Source organism: Lissotriton vulgaris, chromosome 8 (assembly GCF_964263255.1).
Source record: "Lissotriton vulgaris chromosome 8, aLisVul1.2, whole genome shotgun sequence".
In the NCBI taxonomy this organism is placed as follows: Eukaryota; Metazoa; Chordata; class Amphibia; order Caudata; family Salamandridae; genus Lissotriton; species Lissotriton vulgaris.
In genome coordinates this window covers 1,183,237,114-1,183,254,815 of record NC_141696.1, presented here as the reverse complement: position 1 = coordinate 1,183,254,815, position 17,702 = coordinate 1,183,237,114, and the positions used below count along the sequence as shown (strand labels likewise).

The window sequence follows — 17,702 nt, the reverse complement described above, 5'->3', positions numbered from 1 at the left end:
GCCTGCCCAGGGCGAAATCCCGTTTGGGAATTACCCAGCAAGTCATTACTCTCCAAGAATCCGGAGAGCTGCCGATTCACCCACTTTTCTGCGATTTTGCCCAATCCAGGTAACAATGAAATAGGGCGGAAATTTGCCAGGTCGGCGGGATCAAGTCCTGGTTTTTTAAGGAGGGCTCTGATTTTTGCCTGTTTCCAGCTTGGGGGGACAATGCCGGTAGTGAAAGAGGTATTCAGGAGATCAGTAGCAAGGGGGGCGATGGTATCCATGATTTGCTTAAGAACGTGCATGGGGGCTGGATCAGAGGGCGAGCCGCTTTTGATATTGGAAAGTGTTGTGCAGAAGTCTTCCCTGGAGATGCACGAAAATTTTTTAGCCTTTTCCTGGTGGACCTGCCGGCAGAACTGGACGCTTGCTCCTCACATGCCCTGAAGCTAGGTGGCATGGTACTGACAAACTTACTTTACGCTGACGACATAGTGCTGATCATCAGAACTCCGATAGGACTTCAGCACCTTTTAGAGGCCACCCACAATTTCTCACATCGGAACGCCTTAAAAATAAGTTATAAAAAGTCAAAAGTTATGTGCGTAAATCATCACAAGAAGTCAAATCCCAGCTGGTACATGGACGTCAAACGCCTGGACCAAGTAACAAACTATAAATATTTGGGCGTGCTTTTAGATAAAAACAATTCTTTTAAGCCACAGCTTGAATCCTTACGCAGGAAGGGAGTAATGACCTTCTTGGCATTAAAGCCCCTGAAGAAACTGCTGTCGAACATAACGTTTGATCCCCTTTTAAAAGTCCTGTGAGCGAAATTACAGCCAGTAATCACCTATGGGAGAGAATCCATGACCGAAAGAGATGTTGCTGCACTCGACTGTATAATTGCAACTTCCTATTGGGAGATATTCCAGATCCCCAAATATATTTTACCTGCTCAAATAAGGCTGGAATTCGGTATCCAAAAACAGGAAATAGAAAGGCAGGGAGCCTTCTTAAAGAACTGGCACAAAATCAGAGCTGCTGACACAGGGTCCTTGAACAATTAACTCTGGCTTGAGCTGTCCCGCACTGGTAAGCTGCCAGCTAATGGCTACCTTCTGAACTCCTTGCAAGCTCTTGGTCTGGCAGATGCCTGGAACACTCCAATGGGCCATTTGTTTTTTAAAAAGTTAGTAACAAAATCGACAAGGCTCATATCGGCTATAGAGGACAAGAAAACGGTATCCAAGAGAGCTTGTGGCTGAATCGTGCTTAACAATTATGATGTTCCTAAACCTCAGCCTCACCTTAAGGTCAGATCCAAGCTTGAGACCAAAGAAAAATTCCTAAGGCTACGGCTGGGAGTCGACCCGATCAACCCGTTTATGCCACCGTGGGAAAGAAGAGGGGGCGATCAGTTTTGCCGTCTGTGTGCGTATGACACTGAGACTTTCTTTCATATAATCTGCATATGCAAGAAGCTAGATGATATTTGGAAAATACTGTTAAAACCCACTATTTAAGCAGCAATGAATAAGGTCCTGTAGGCAGGCAGTGATGCTGTGCTTTAATCCCTCCTTCGTGTAATAAAGGAGTGAAAAAGTAGCTACCAAGTATTTACTTTGGATTATTTTGCATTCAGAAACTGTTCATAGTAAAATACAATTTATATATTTATTTATTTAAAAGATTTATAAAGTGCACAGCTACCCAACAGCACTCTGGAAACTGAAAAAAGAGAAAGTCTGGCCGATCGCAATTAGCGAGAGTGTAGGTAAGGCTTGACAAGGCTTTGAATGTACGAGGGTGCCAAGCCACACTGAACTCGAAACATATAACATACGGCCTTGAAATCATTCTGTTTTTTTTATCTTGAGCCAGTGAAGTTGATGGAGCAGAGGGGAAACAGGTGTGGCGAGGCAACCGAAAAAGCAGGCGAGCAGCCACATTTTGAATGAGTTGGAGACAGCGAACGAAGGCCTTGTCTGCGTCCAAGTACAGTACATTGCCATAGTCAAGCCTAGAGATCACCAAAGCCTGCAATATGGTTATTTGGGCTGCAGCTGGAACTAACCAAAGGATTTTTTATGCCACTTAAGGACCACAAAGAAAGTTACGGTGACTCCAGACACTTGGGCTCCAAGAGAAAGCTTACCATTAATGGTAAAACCCGAAGTTCTTAACCTTTCGGACCAGAGCAGGTAAAGTTCCCGAAGAGGCTGGCCAATGAATCAGCTCCCCAGGATATGGGATTTTTCCCCTTGATTGAGGACCTCGGTCTTAGAGCCGTTCAGCTTTAAAGCATTGCTGGACATCCACAAGGAAATATTACGCATCCAAGCTGGAGAAGTGAGGGGTCCTGATGCTGAGCAAATGAAAGAGAAAAAATTATCTGAGTATTATCTGCGTAAGAGAAGATGGTCCCAGATTTTTCTGCAATGTCCGCCAGAGGGCGAACATAGGGATTAAAAAGTAGAGGACTCAAAGTCGAGCCCTGCGGTACTCCTGATGTTAAAGCTACTGAATTTGATTTAGTTGTATGTGAAAAAACTTGGAAGGAGCGATCCTGTAGAAAAGAGATCAGCCACTGCAAGGCCACACCTACAACCCCTGAGGCTTCAAGGCGATCCACCAGGATGGAATGAGAGACTGTTTCGAAGGCTGCACTCAAATCCAATAGGATGAGCGCTGCTGTACCACCACCGTTAAGCTGCTGCCTGAGATCCTCCGTAACCCTGAGCAGAGTCGACTGTGACGGATGGAATAATTTGTGCAATGTCACATGTGTGGAGAGTTGAGAATTGATATGTCTTTCCAGTACTTTGGAAAAGGGTGGAAGAAGAGAAATTGACCGGTGAGTTGACCAACAGAGGGGATCCAGGCCGGTCTTTTTCAGCAAAGGGAGCACAAGAGCGTGTTTCCAATTCCAGGGCACCTACCCATGATTTAAAGAGTAATTGGACAGAGTAAGAATCACTCCAAGGGCAGACTCATTCAAAAGTCTGAGCTTAGATGGAGGGATCAAGCTGGGAGCCGGACTTGATAGTTGCCAGCAAACATTGAAGAGAAGTCAAATCAAGTGGGAGCCAGGCCTTGACTTGAAGAGACTCAACAGATGAGAGGGCTTGGGGGACAGTATTGACCCGATCAGAGAGTTGAATGTTAGGGAAGATGAGGTTGTCTTGAAGGGAGGAATCAGAGTGAAAGACACAACTTTATTGTGGAAAAACAGCACAAGTTTGTTACATTGATGTAGCAAAGTGAAGGGGATGGCAAGAACGTGATTGACGCAGAGAGTTCTGTCACAACTTTAAATAGAGTTTTCTGGCAGGTTCGGGCATTCATAATCATAATCATAGATTAACCAACTATAAAAAGCCAACCAAAAAGAAGGCCTGAAGTTAAATATATTAACATGTTTATTACTGCATGAGAGTAAAGTGACTATCACTCAGTGAATCCGAATTCAGAGCAACTTCTGAAACCCAAGTAGCCCAAAGAGTAGCACTTGACAGCACATAGTGTTCAATAAAGCCATGCCTAATCTGGTGGTATGGACTAACTTTTGGAGTTCCTTGAAATTTTCAAATTTGGAGCAAAGTAATCTAGCTGCCTAAGTAAATTACTTTATCAGTCCGACACCAAATTCTGAAAGGGTGTCTGGCTTCCTCAGGATGGTAGTTGAGTGATCAGGGAACGGATGAAATTCACATAAAAGCATTAGCACCTACAACTAGACAACCAGTAACACAGACTTTAGAGGAGCCATGACATGTCATTAGTCAATGCAGAACCATATTCAGACAGGAGACAACTAGTACACAGATAACTCAGTGTCTATTGTGCTCTGATGCCCTTTGCTTGGTTCAAGATACACAAATACTACATGCATATAACCCTAAGGAATTGCATGCGGATGCCCCACATGGCTGAATCTTTTGATTTTCTGTCTGAATAAGACGTAATTGGAAATTATGCAACAGAAAGCATGTTAAATGCTTGGATTACTTACCAGTAAATCTCATTACTCTGAAGCTTCTTTCCTCTTCCTACTACTTACGCCATGAGTGAGTGTTCTGATTCACCCTTAACTTTCCACCACTTTCCAAGTTGTTTTTTTTTTCTATTACTGAGATAAAGAATCTACCCATAAAGCACCTATCCTCCCTCAATCCGTCGTATTCCATTCAAAGCCCTTGACTAGAGCACACCAATCCCATCTGAAAACCCAGGTGGTCTAGGCAGCTATGGATTCTAATTGAACCGGAAAGATGTACCGTCTTGTGAGTTAGAGATGACGAGACCCTTTTGGTTCCCAACGGACTCCATAAAATGATGTAAGTACGTGGGTCATAAAATACATGATGTAGAATGTTCAGTTCACGGTTACAAACTGATGTACAAAGACATGCAATACCAAACTCCCTGTGAAGCGTTATCATTTACAGGTACCTGGGCTTGGGTAAGACATTTTAACTAGTGACAAGATAGAGGATTTTGTAAATCCTGCGACCCGAAGAACCAAGAGTGCTCTCCCAGAACTGCTAGTGTTTGCCACGTCTGCCTCAGTTGAAGTGAAAATTGATGGTTGGAGGATGTGGAGTCAAAGCAACACTAGCCAGTGTCAGGCCTGTGAAGAAAATGAAGCCCTTACAGAAAGTGTGTTTGTCATCGGCAAAAAATTTGATGATAAAGTCAAGACGAGGTACTACGCCACAACACAACACCGAATTGTCATTCATACAGCACGATAACGCTAAAGGCAGCGACAACCAGGTACAGAATCGCTAAGCTAGCAAGTGCGAGAAAGAACTAAAAGCAGAGACATTTTGAACATCAAGGAACACCAAAGGCAATGACAACCAGGTACAGAAAGTGCAACAAGCAGCAAGCACCAGGTGCAAGAGAACGCTGTGAGTAGAAGCAGGTAAACGCAAAGAAACATGAGCTGCAGTAGAAACCCAACATAATGCAAAGAGGTGAGAAGGGCTAAGAACACATGCAAGAATCAAAGCCGCTACTCACCCTCAAAGAATAACACTTTACAGCACTTTACACCCGGAGAGTGGGCACGACGACCCAAACATCAGCACACAGCTAGTGCGTGACTTCAGGTGCTGGTACAAAGCAGCAGGCGCTGCTGAAGCAAGTTCCGCTCCTTGGAAATTTCCTCAAGATACGATGCTGCTGCATTCCTAAAACCACCGCTTTCCTTCGACACTGCCAAAAAGCAAATTGTTGGTGACAGATAGCATGCCTGGATCAAAACGTTTGATGATTTCATTGATGCACTGGAAGAAGCAAATGACAAAAAGATCATTAAATACATGAAGAATTCGGCAGGTGATGGAGTGAAAGAGTGATAAAGAAAATACCTCAAGATGATAAGGTGAAGTACCGTCAAATCAAAGAAGCGTTAAACACCAAGTTCAATCCAATGCCGAATGTCGACTATGAAAGATACATTTGCAGTCAGGTAAGGCAGAGAGCTGGTGAAATGATGGATGAGTTTTTGGAAAGCTCATAAAGCACTGCAAGTTCAAAGAATTTAAAGATAAGGAGGCTAAGCGTCTCAGAGTAATAGATGGTTGCCTCTCTGATTCCTTCAGATGACGAATGCTGAAAGAGACACTCAGCTTGGAGTGAGTACACATGGCTGCCAGAGGGTAGGAGAGAGCTGACAGACAGGTAGCTAACACGGAGGCCAGAACGGCCCAAAATAAATCAGCGCTGAATGTGAAAAGTAAGATGAAACAAAAGGCCAAAGTCCATAAAGTAATATAAGAAGTTGTGTTTCTGATGTGGATTTTCCTTTCCACATGAGGGTTGAAGTCCCACCATTGGACAGGTATGCAAAGGCTGGGGGAAAAAGAAGCACTTTGTAACAGTCTGCAAAGTGAGGAAAAGCTCAAGTGCATCACATCTAGAAAACTAAATGGAGTCAAGATCAAGTGTGTCACGTTGAGAAAACATAAATGTTGCAAGAAAGTTCCAGACACAACATTCTACTCACTTTCACAAGGCCAAGCAGCAACTGCATTTGAGGCAAGTAGAAAATAAACGATGTTGACTCTTATCAAATTCTTGATCTAAACGTTCATCACCGCCTTTGTCGAGCGACAGGAATATGGGTGTGCAATATCAGTGCTGACTGCCAGATGACATGCACATGTAGGGTAAGCGTCTTGCAAGGAAGAATGTCGGTCAAAACTAGGCTGTCCAGTGAAAGTGTAAAATTCATTTGGATAAAAATGTAAATGTAAATGTATTTATATAGCGCAAATCACCGACCTGGTATCTAAGCGCTTGCTTAGGGAACCCGTCCTGGTGTTCCCCTGTGAGATAACCCCGGCAGGGTATCCACAAGGTGAAAGCCAGGCATCCCACCGCGAGGGGCCGTTGTGGAGATTAAGCAAGCTATTGCCCAGAGTTGCAGAGTGTGAACCCGTGAATTGAGTAGGCACCAGAGCGAGAATTGTCGAGTCCGTGGACATTTTAGGACTCAAGACCCCGCCGAGCAGGGAATTGAACCCTGGTCCCAGGCTGACCTCTGCTTCCAGGTCTGCCTCCTCTAACTAGTGAGCCACACTTCTCCACTCTCCCAAGATCCCACTGAAAGTGAATGAGTGCTCCATACTTTTTATCATAGACAGTGGAGCGTTGATAAACATTATGCCGGTGGAGAAGTACAATGAACTGTCTCCAGTGCCCCATTTAACTCCCTCGATAACCAAAGTGTATACTTGGGCTGCCTTGACCACCCTGCAAAGTCAATGTTCATTCACAGCCACTGTGAAGTATAAAAATACAACCATAAAAGTGCCAATTCTAGATAGATACCCCCGGCAGGTGGGGACACGTCCCAATTTACATATGAAAGAATTCACTACAGCCATGGGTCTAATAGATGTGTGGCATAACCTAAAATCCAATGACATCCAATACACATACTATTCGAATGCACACAAGAGCTCATTTGGTATTGACTATTTTCTAACTTACCTGGCCTCCGTTGGCAATTTTCAGAACCCCCATGTTCTGCCGAGAGGCATCTCAGGCCACTCCCCGGTTATAGTTGAACTTACACACTGGGAGAGGCAGCCACAATCCACTATAGTTCAAAACCCTTGGTTACTGAAAATTCCGGATATAAAAACAGAACTATGTCAGCAAACCTGTAATTACTTTAACGAAAATGTTGGCTCGGTAACATCAGCACAAATTCTGTGGGAGGCCTTTAAAGTGTTGCTAAAGGGACATGCATTGTCCTTAAAGGTGGGTTACATCCAGAAAAAACATGGCCAGTTAGCCCAACTGGAAGATGAGCTTTGTCGACTAGAACTAGATAGCACCGACAAGCCTTCAGAAGACACGTTGCATCACCTCGCAATAAAACAAGAAGAGTATAGGATCAAAATAAGAGAAAGTATGCTGGCCAAACACCTCAATATGCAGCATCATTTATATGAACTGGGAGACAGGGCTGGGAAGACATTGGCCTGGTTAGAAAAAAGAAAGCAAGGGGAGAGGTAGGTGTCAAGTTTGACTATGTCTAATGGTAGAACAATAACACATCCCAAGGATATAGCGGAGACTTTTGCGGATCACTTAGAGCAGATCTACTCTCCCTCCACCAAATACACTGCACAGGATTCTCGCCAACTTCTTTCTGACAGCAATACTGACAGCAATATATTAACTCTCTCTGAGACTGATAAAGAAGCTCTGGGGGGGTGACCTGACGGATGAAGAAATCCAAAAGGCCATAAGCCAAATTCACTCAGGGAAGGCCATGGGGCCCAATGGGACTCCCATTGAATTCTTAAAAGTAACTGCCCTCACGTTGCCCCTCATCTGCGGGCCATGTAAAATTTAAGCTACGAGCAAGGGACGCTACCTAGTGACCAACAAGTGGCATCTATAGTTGTAATCTGTAAGCCAGGGAATCCTGGCGATCAGTGCGGCTCATACATGCCGATTTCATTGATCAACGCGGTAGCTAAGATCCTAGCTAAAGTTCTCGCCGCCAGGCTGGTTCCTGTTATCTCATCATTGGTACATCCTGACCAGTCTGGGTTTATGCCGGAGAGGAATACAGCACTGAACATCTGCCACCTTAACAATGTGCTGGCGCGTAGGTAATTCCTGGAAAGAGATGCAGTAGCGCTATCCCTAGATGCCTCTATGGCGTTTGATTCAATAGAACAGCCGTACCTATTCAAAGTTTTGCCAAAGATTGGATTTGGCCCGAAATTTTTAGGCTGGGTTAAATTACTTTATACAGATATATAGGGCAAGTGAGGGTTAATAACTATACCTCACAAATATTTACACTGCGGAGGGGAACCCGGCAGGGCTTTCCTCTGTCCCTACTGATATTTTCTTTGATGCTAGAACCGCTGGCCGCCTGGATCTGTCGGGATGTGATGGTGAGGGGCCTGACATAGGCAGAGGGTCAGGAAGATCGAATATCCCTTTATGCAGATGATATCTTGCTGTACTTAGCCTCCTCATATAAGTCCATTCGCGGTGTCCTGGACATCTTTACGAACTTAGGGAAATACTCGGGTTATCAAAAACACTGGAGTAAATCTGTACTGTTTATGCTTTGGGGGCAGGTTCCCCGTCTCCCACCAAATTGCACGATCGAGGTGGCAGTGGAGGGCTTTCAGTACCTGGGAATATATGCCTCATCTGACCCGACCTTCTTTTACGATAGCAATTTAGCTCCACCACTGGCCCGGCTCAAAACAGATGTTAAACATTGGAGATCCTTGCCCCTGTCTCTGGTAGGTCTGCTGCCTTGTTTAAGATGCTGGCACTTCCCCGATTCTTGTATATTCTCCAGAATTGCCCATATCGAGTTCAAGACACGTATTTCTCAGCGGTGGAAAGTGAGGTTAGAACCCTGCTCTGGGATGGAAGGGCCCCCCGCATTGCCACCCAAAAATTGACGAAAGGATGGTATGATGGAGGAATAGCCCTCGCAGACCTTAGACTCTACTACTGGGCCTCACAACTAGTGGTGATAAACCAGTGGATCTACCATTCTCCCAACGATCCTGCATACATGCTAGACAGATATCAGACTGGACGATCTGGTTACCTGGGAGCGCTGTACTCGCAAAGTGAAGCGAGGGTGATATTTTGGGCCTCTCTCTCATACTGTAGCTGTCTGGCACCAAATTAATTACCAGCTAGGGTGGTCAAGTGTCCTCACAAAAGCAATGACAATATGGTATGCCCAGAAGTTGTGTTCTCTCTGCCACCAACCCGGCTTTGACAAGTGGGACATCATCAGGATTTCCGTGATCGGAGACTTGATCAAAAAGGGGTCGATCCTCAGTTTTTGAGGAGCTTTAGGAACAATATAAAATTGCGCAGGGGGAACAGTTTAGATACATGCAAGTCCGGCACACGCTCACCACAGCCCTGCCGGACCTCACAGGGATACCAGAGCCATCACCGTGGGAAGATCAGCTGCTAGATGGGCCATTACACTCCAAAGCCATTTCATTGACCTATAAAAAATTGTGTAACAACCTACCTGACACCCTGCACAAGCTTAAAGAGCAGTGGGAGGGAGACCTGGGACCACTCGAAGATGAGGACTGGTAGGCTGCCCTGATGTCCCCTAAAGAGGCGGCCATCACCCTCCCCTTCTGAATGATACAATTCAGAATTCTCCATAGATCATATTTAACGGGAGTGACATTGGCAAAGAAAGGGGCCAAGGCTGATGCATTCTGTCTCAGGGGCTGCAGCCAAACAGCTACCTTTTATCATACGATATGGGAATTCCCAAAGCTCCTACAAATATGGGAGGGGGCCACGACTCATATCCAAACTGCCCTGGGGAAAGCACTGACTCTTACACCAGGGTTGGGTCTACTTAATATATGGGCGGCAACAGATCTTACAGAGATGGAACAACAACTAGCCACACTTAGTTATACCCTTGTCAAAAGAGAAATAGCTAAGGGGTGGGGGGCGGCAAGTTTCCCCACTATCCAGACATGGTTAAAGGAAGTTGATGAATGTATGATTGCAGAAAAGTAAGTATTTACAACTCGGGGATGCCCAAAGAAGTAGGACAAGAAATGGGGAAAAAACGTTTATCGTGGTGATATCTGTATCTCCCCGACGTTGGAACTTGAAATGAGGCGAAGCAGAGATCGAGCAGAGGTTATTATGTAAAAGTGACTATCTTCCCCTTGATAATGTAATGATGTATTTAGTGCTTGCTGAAATATTGATTGCCAATGTATGCATGGCTACGAATGAAACTAATGAAAAGAATAAAAAAAAAAAGAGTGCCAACTCATGTCTTGCCAGGCACTTGATCAACCACATATTTAGTTTGTTTCAGTAATGCTGCTGACATGGGTCTGATTTTCATAAACTACAATGTCAGTTCCCATCTAAAGATAGTAAATCAGTTTTCTTCGTTGTTTCATGTATTAGGAAGGCTTTAGGGTAGACCAGGAAAGTACAACTTCACATAAATGAGGACATTATCGAATTGCACTCAATTTACAAGAGCCTATTGAGAAATAACTTGATACCTTATTAAAGCATGACATCATTGAGTGATCTACTGGTCCAATGACATTGGTATCTCCATAGCGGTAGTGCCGAGAATGGATAGTTGAGGATCTATGTGCATCTGTGTTGATATGCACCAAGCAAACAAGGTGATTAAAAGAGAACAAAATCCAGGGCCGCACATTGCCGACACGATTACGTAGTTGATTGGTGCTAAGGTATTTTCCCTCCTTCACTTGAACAAAGGATATCACCAGCTGGAACTGGAAGAGAATTGCAGGATCATTACCACCTTTTAAACTCATGTTAATTTGTTTCGGTATAAAAGGCTAAGTTTCAGAGTGTGATCAGCTGCCAAACTGTTTCAAGATGCAAAAAGAACAATTGATGGACAGAATGTTGAACAATGTCAAACATTCACTCCAGTACAGAGATCTGGACCTATATCCATCATGTTGCTGCTCCCCATGCCATTCCAGTTTAAACTCAGCCATATGCAAATCAGTCATGACCCTCTTCCCCATGGGAACAGAGCCCAAACTAGCAAACAAGCATCCTAGGACCGGTTTTGGGGTTACACGATGGATGGATTAAACCCAGATCTTTGTGACTGGGGATGAATGTTTGCATTGTTCGGCATTCCGTCCATTATGGGTTCCTTGAACTGTTTCAAGATGTCATTCGTCACATAATACAGCCTGTCACAAATGCTTTCAATTATAGTGATGTCATACTAGTTTTTGTGACCACACGAAAGGTAGATGATAAAGCTATGACACAAGTGTGTCATATATTTGCTTGTGCAGGTCTCACTTCAAATGCGGCAAAATGTGAGTTTTATCAAACCAAACTCAAGTTCTTAGGTCATGTCTTTTCTGATGGGGGAATGACTCTAGACCCGAACAACGTACAAGCCTTGTCATTCACTTCTCCCCCAAAGGATATAACTATGCTGAGATCCATCCTTTGTATGGCCAGTTACTGTTCAAAATATATACGTAACTTCACCCCTGTGATTGCCCCATTGAGAGAATTAACAAAAGGAAATGTTCCTTTGTAATGGGCAAGTGAATGCACACACATTTTCAAGAAAATCAAGCATGCAATTGAGAACGCAACTGAAATGGCATTGTTTAATCCAAAATTACAGACAGAGGTTGTGGTTCATGCGAGCTCAGCGGAATTGGGTGCCATCCTTGCTCAGCACACTGGACATCCCAATGCCCCGAGACACATTGTAGCTTATGCTAGCTGAAGTTTGTCAACAACAGAACATGCTCATTCGCAACCCGAAAAAAGAAAGCCTAGTTGTAGTGCGGGCTTGTGAACATTTTCTTGTGTTCTTTTATGGAAAACATTTCACAGTTGTCACTAGCTCCAAGCATTGCTCACCATTTTTGGCACTCCTAAAGCCAACATAACGCCTCACATTGCAGGAGTATGTTTATACGATTGTGCTTCGTCCAGGAAAAGATCAATGCACTGGTTACTACTTTTGATGTGTGCCAATACATTGTCAAGGCACTGCTTCTAAAGAGGCTAATCCTTATGTTAAATTGATTCTGAAATCCAGTATCCCCGCTGCCATAACAGTAGAACAAAGCATTGCTACCACAAGTACCTACAAGGATTTGCTAATACTCAAATACATTATTACACACCAATCGTGGCAAACACATATGAAACCTCTTCATGACAACCTTGAAAACCAGAAATTCAAAAATGTGCAAGAGGAACTATCAGTTACTCCAGAAGGCATCATGTTACGAGGGTCAAGAATTTTCATAGAGTCTGAGACAACAAGTTATTGAACTGGCCCATGAGGGACAGAGTGGGGTTATTTCTATGAAAAGAGCTTTACGGGACCAAGTGTGGTTCCCCCTGTCTTGATGAAAAAGTTCAAAATGAGTTAAAGCCCTGCCATTTATGCAACTGTTTGTAATCTAAGACAACCCCACATCTGTTGAACATGGCTGATCTCCCAAAGCATGGATCGGAGAACATTGCAATTTATTTCCTTGGACCTTGGACAATGAACATCCTCTATAAGTAATTGTCCTCGTGTGGAAGATGTGTCATCCACGTTCATGACAGAGTCATTGAGAGACTTGAAAGTATTTTTAGAACTAGGGGTGTTCCTTTGATTATGAAATCTGACAATGGCCCAGCTTTCAATAGTCAGGAATTTAAAGACTTTCTTTGTCGTTTAAACATCAACCATCAGAAAAGCACACATCTTTGCCACAGTCGAATTGTGTGGTCAAGAGATTTATGAGTACCCTTAAGAAGGCCATTCAGTGCGCTGCACTGGAAAAGCTTGAAATCAAATCATTTCTTCAGTCTACGCTTCGTGTCTACAGGTCAACTCTGCATTCTACCACAGTTGTAAGCCCTTCCACCGTAATGTTTAAGAGAGCCATCTGCACCATATCGCCACAATGAACCAATGAGAGATCTATTGATATTCATAAACTTCACAGTACTAACTCTTCTCACAAATGTCACATGAAAACCTATGTGGACAGATGCTGCTGTGCTTGGAATACTGTGTTTCAACAGAGTAGACCAAGTCATGGTAAGGCAGAAACAGAAGTGCTAGCCTCATGCTCCTATTGATGCTGACCCACTGAGGGTTGTGACCAGTAAAGGCCACATGGTAACTCCTCACTGTCCTTGAAAGTCCATTACATGAGATTCTTCGCATTTCAGGAATCTAACTAGATCTTCACCAACTCCAGATGTCAAGAGTGAGACTTATCCACCTGAGACTCTTGAGATCCCAATGACTGTACCAATGTCTTTGTCACCAATGTCAGTCATGAACCCGTCTCGGGTATCTCCTCAGCCTCACATGACCTGATCTGGACGATTGATTTGCGCACTAAAACGACTTATTGAAGAGTTGTTATGTATAAATGTATTATTTGTACTTTTTATTTAACAAAGGGGGAAATTTATTGTTTTGTGAGTTTATGATGACGGAATGCTTTAGGTTCCTGGCGGACTCCATAGAACAGTGACATGACTGCGTGGGTGTGGGTCATAGAATTCATGATGGAGAATGTTCAGTTCACAGTTACTGCTGATGAATAAAGATGTAATACCAAGCTCTGTGTGTGGGATGATCATTTACAGGTACGGGGGCTGGGGTAAGATGCTAAAAAATCCAAAGGCCAAAGAAGAGACCTTGGCAAGATACAACCTGTAATAAAAACTTTAAACGGGGAGGACCAGAAGACAGCTGAAATAAAGTTCCCTGAAGGATACTCCTGTCGAAATAGTGCATAGAAATACCACTTCCCTAGCTGAGAGTACTTGTAAACCGGATTCTACCTCAATCCTGGTAGGGAGAGAAGCAAACAATCCTCATTCACATCTCCCTTTAAAAGTACTGTCTCATGAAACAACCTGAACATCTGGAACACCAAATTGATGCACCCTAATTATCATGAACACCAGATCAACACAGCTGAGTGGAACCAAGAACACTTGAGCTCAAGTAACTCACCGGACTCAGCCTTCCCAGTAGCTAGGACAACAGGTACACACTGCCATGACTGGCACTGAGCTTTAAAGAGAGAGAGTTGTGATCCTAAAACACGGCTCAGTATAAATGTGGACACTCAAAGCAAACAACTATAGATGTCTTCTCTCCAGAAAACCAGGTGCAGTAGTAGAAAATGGCTACCTCTACATAAATCTTCAAGGAGTCCAAAAGAGAGCACAGGACCATAGGATGCATTTCTGTTCGAAAAGCAAGTAGAGAAATACAGACCAAAAGAAAAAACCCTATTCAGGAAGCTCATACTGACAAACACCAGATGGACAGTTTTAACCGGGAAAATGTGTCAGGGAGTATAAGAGCAACATATGAGAAGGGGAAAAAGGAAGATACTACTCCTATACCCCTTACAGACATCCAAGGATGAAAATCCTGTACTCCCTGTCAGTCTTCCACTGAACCTTATAGTCAAATAGAACTCAGAAAGGGGGACACCCCCCCCAAGAGAAGCAACAAATAGGAAAAAGGCAACAGAATAATAAGTGCTCATAATCCTGCTGAAAACAATGCCTTAGAAAAAAAATAGTATTCCTCAATGTCCCAGAACATCAAAGAATTATGAAGGAAGTTGTAAGTAAAAAGGTACAGCATCCTTAGAAACAACGAAGGTTGCCCGAGCTTAACCTACCACAGCCCTCGCTTTATGGATAGATTGTCTACCTCAATAATAGAAACAAAAGAAACAGCTTGGAAAGGGTTGGAAACTTAAGGGCGTATGGGAACATTCACTCACAGCGTACATATTGGGACGCGGAAAGAAATGAGGAGGTAACATAACTCAACATCCATATCCTTCCTAAAATCCAGATATTTCACCCACAGCACCTCCATATGCCTGTGTCTTCCCTTTCCTTGAACAAAATTGCTTACTTTTAGAGTGTATGTCTCCTTGAGGTTGTTCTATGTGTTAACATAGTTATAATTTGAGTGTTTCGTGGTGGGGCTGTGGGAAACAAACGAAAACACGTTTTTGATGGTTTAGAGCATAGCGCTTTGAATGTGTATAGTTTGGAAGCATTTAAAGTTAATCATTCATGTTAAGCCTTGGCCTTCTATGCAGCTGAATGTTTATCCTGTTTGCGCTTTCAGCTGAAAAACACTTGAGAAAGCTTTCATCAATTCAATATTTTTTCTTCACGAAGGGCCTGATTCACATAGGTAAACTTACATTTTAGTGTAAGTTTGTAATTGTTTGCTATTCACAAAGGGATTAACGAGTAGTGGGCCAAATGTATGACCTGCCAAATAGCGACTCGCAAATTGCGTCGCTTTTGCGACTCGTAATTTGGCATGTACAACAGTGTCTGGGGCACTGTTTGCGATTCCCAGTGGGGTCGTAAAATGATAGGCTCATGAATGTTAATGAGCCAGTCGCATTTTGGTACCCCATTTGGCATGTCTGGGACTGCTTTTAAATAAAGCATCTTTAAAAAAAAAATGCAGCCCGTTTTCCTTAAAGGAAAATTGGATGGATTTAAAATAATCAAATGAAACATTTTTGTTTCATTTTTTAAGGGCAGGCAGTGGTCCCTGGGACCACTGCCTGCCCTAAAAAAAAATGTGCATTACTTTAAGTAGGTGGTAATTTGCAAGTGTTTTGCGACCGCAATTGTGGTTTCAAAACATTAGTAAATGGCTATGGAGTTGCTTTTTTGAAGAAAACGCCCCTTCCAAATACAGAGTCGCAAAACAGTATTTTGCAAGTTGCAATTTATTTGCGACTCACAAAATACTGTTTGTACATGGGCCCATGGTTTTTAGCGTGCGCAAATGGGTCTAAGACCCATTTGCACATGCTAAAAACCGACTTACATCTGGCCAAGTATCTTTACGAGTGCAGAGTTTCCACACGTACTTTTTATGTGCTGCGATTCTCCAGTCATAAAGATACTATTCGTAAATCCCTATGTGAGTAGCAACCAATCGTAAACTTATACAAATGTGTAAGTTTACCTTTGTGAATCAGGCTGTGGGTTCCAGCAGCACACCCCATTTTTTGGAGCTTCTTTTTAAAGTGCAAACTAGACCTAAAAATACTGGGGCGCTTTTCATGATTCACCAATTACATTACACAAAGTCAGAATTTTGTTTGTTTTTATGTTTTTTTAGGCCCAGGGAGAATAACTGATTTGCTGGGAATAATAGGATGTTGATTCCCCAGCTTCAAAGTCAGCAGCACTGGCAGTTAAGCCACATCCTCTCCCCCTCCGTAGGGTCCACACTTTGGTCCACTGTATGTGCTGCACTGTTTTCATTAACAACAATTGCCTTTTCTACGTCCCCCCTAATCTTCATCATCTGTATACCGATGCCTGGAGAGCCAATATATGCAGCTGCTACAACAGACGACCAAGAACAGCACGATGTGGCTAAGGACGAGCACCCCAGTGGCAAAAACGTACAAGGTTTTATCACAGTAGTCTTGAGGTTGGTGGAACGGAGGGATGAAGTTGGGCATGAAAATAGAAAACACCCAGTAGTTTCCCAGTATAAACCAGATGAAGAGGAAGAAGCTGAGGATCATGTGAATGTAGTACTTGTGAGCGTTCACTCGCCACGGATAGTCATCATCGTCATCATCATCTATCATGACAGACTTAGAAAGCAACTGTCTCATTCTTGTGGAGTCGTAGAGTAGCAGAGAAACCTAGACAGGAAAAGAAAGAGAAAACCAGTTAGCTTCAAAGAGATGTTGTTGCTAATCAGTGCTTTAAACTGAAATATAGAAGTGCAGGTGCTCACTACTTAACCTACCTTTTGCTACCCCCCAGGACGTGCTGGTACTCTCCCATCAAATGTATTGCAGCAGTGCTGAGTAAATGCCCATTTAAAGCACTGTTGCTAATACAAAAATATGTATCTAGAGTCATAATCCAAAACTAATTTTGTAGGTCTGGCCTCTGTCTCACCATACTGTCTTCAAAAAAAAAATATAAAGAATTATTTAAACACTACCCTTCAAATGTCAAATTTGAGATTATTATGACAGTACTGATTGTACTGTAAAAAAACATGAGAATAGCAATTTTTACAGACTCACAGATTAAAATTGGTATATTACACTGTGCATCTGTCTTTGTGTGTGTGTGTGTGCGTGTGTGTGTATGTATGTATATATATATATATATATATATATATATATATATATATATATATATATATATATATATATATATATATAAATATATATACATATATACTTTTTTCTACTTTTCTGAAGGAAACAAAGGGTAAAGGGATATTATAGTTATATAGTTAAGTATGAAATATTACCTTACTTTACTTTAAAAAATGTACTTAAAAACAAAATTTAAAGTTAAAGCAACATTATAGTTAGTTGAAAATTTCAGATGGGCTAGGAGGATCAGGGTATCCCTACACTGCCCCCTATATTCTTTTTTAAAAACATTTTAAGAACAGGAGGCCATGTCCCAGAGTCCTGTAATGGCCACCACAACATCTCTTTTCATGTTGCTGCCAGTCAATCACGGCATTTTCCCTGAAAAATCCCCCTAAGTAACCAGAAGGCTTGATTTTTGGAATTTCAGCTCTACATTCTCGATGGAAATACATTTTGAGCTTTCATTTTACAAAAACTAGTAAACAA

The 17,702-nt window shown here is 42.8% G+C and overlaps 1 protein-coding gene across 1 annotated transcript; it reads right to left on the bottom strand.

Annotated features, from left to right (window-relative positions):
- Window positions 1-16,245: 16,245 nt before the first annotated feature.
- TMEM272 (transmembrane protein 272) lies at window positions 16,246-16,712 on the bottom strand. Its single transcript, XM_086933447.1, has one exon. The coding sequence runs from the start codon at window positions 16,710-16,712 to the stop codon at window positions 16,380-16,382; it is 333 nt and encodes a 110-aa protein (XP_086789573.1). The 3' UTR covers window positions 16,246-16,379.
- Between the last annotated feature and the right edge of the window lie 990 nt (window positions 16,713-17,702).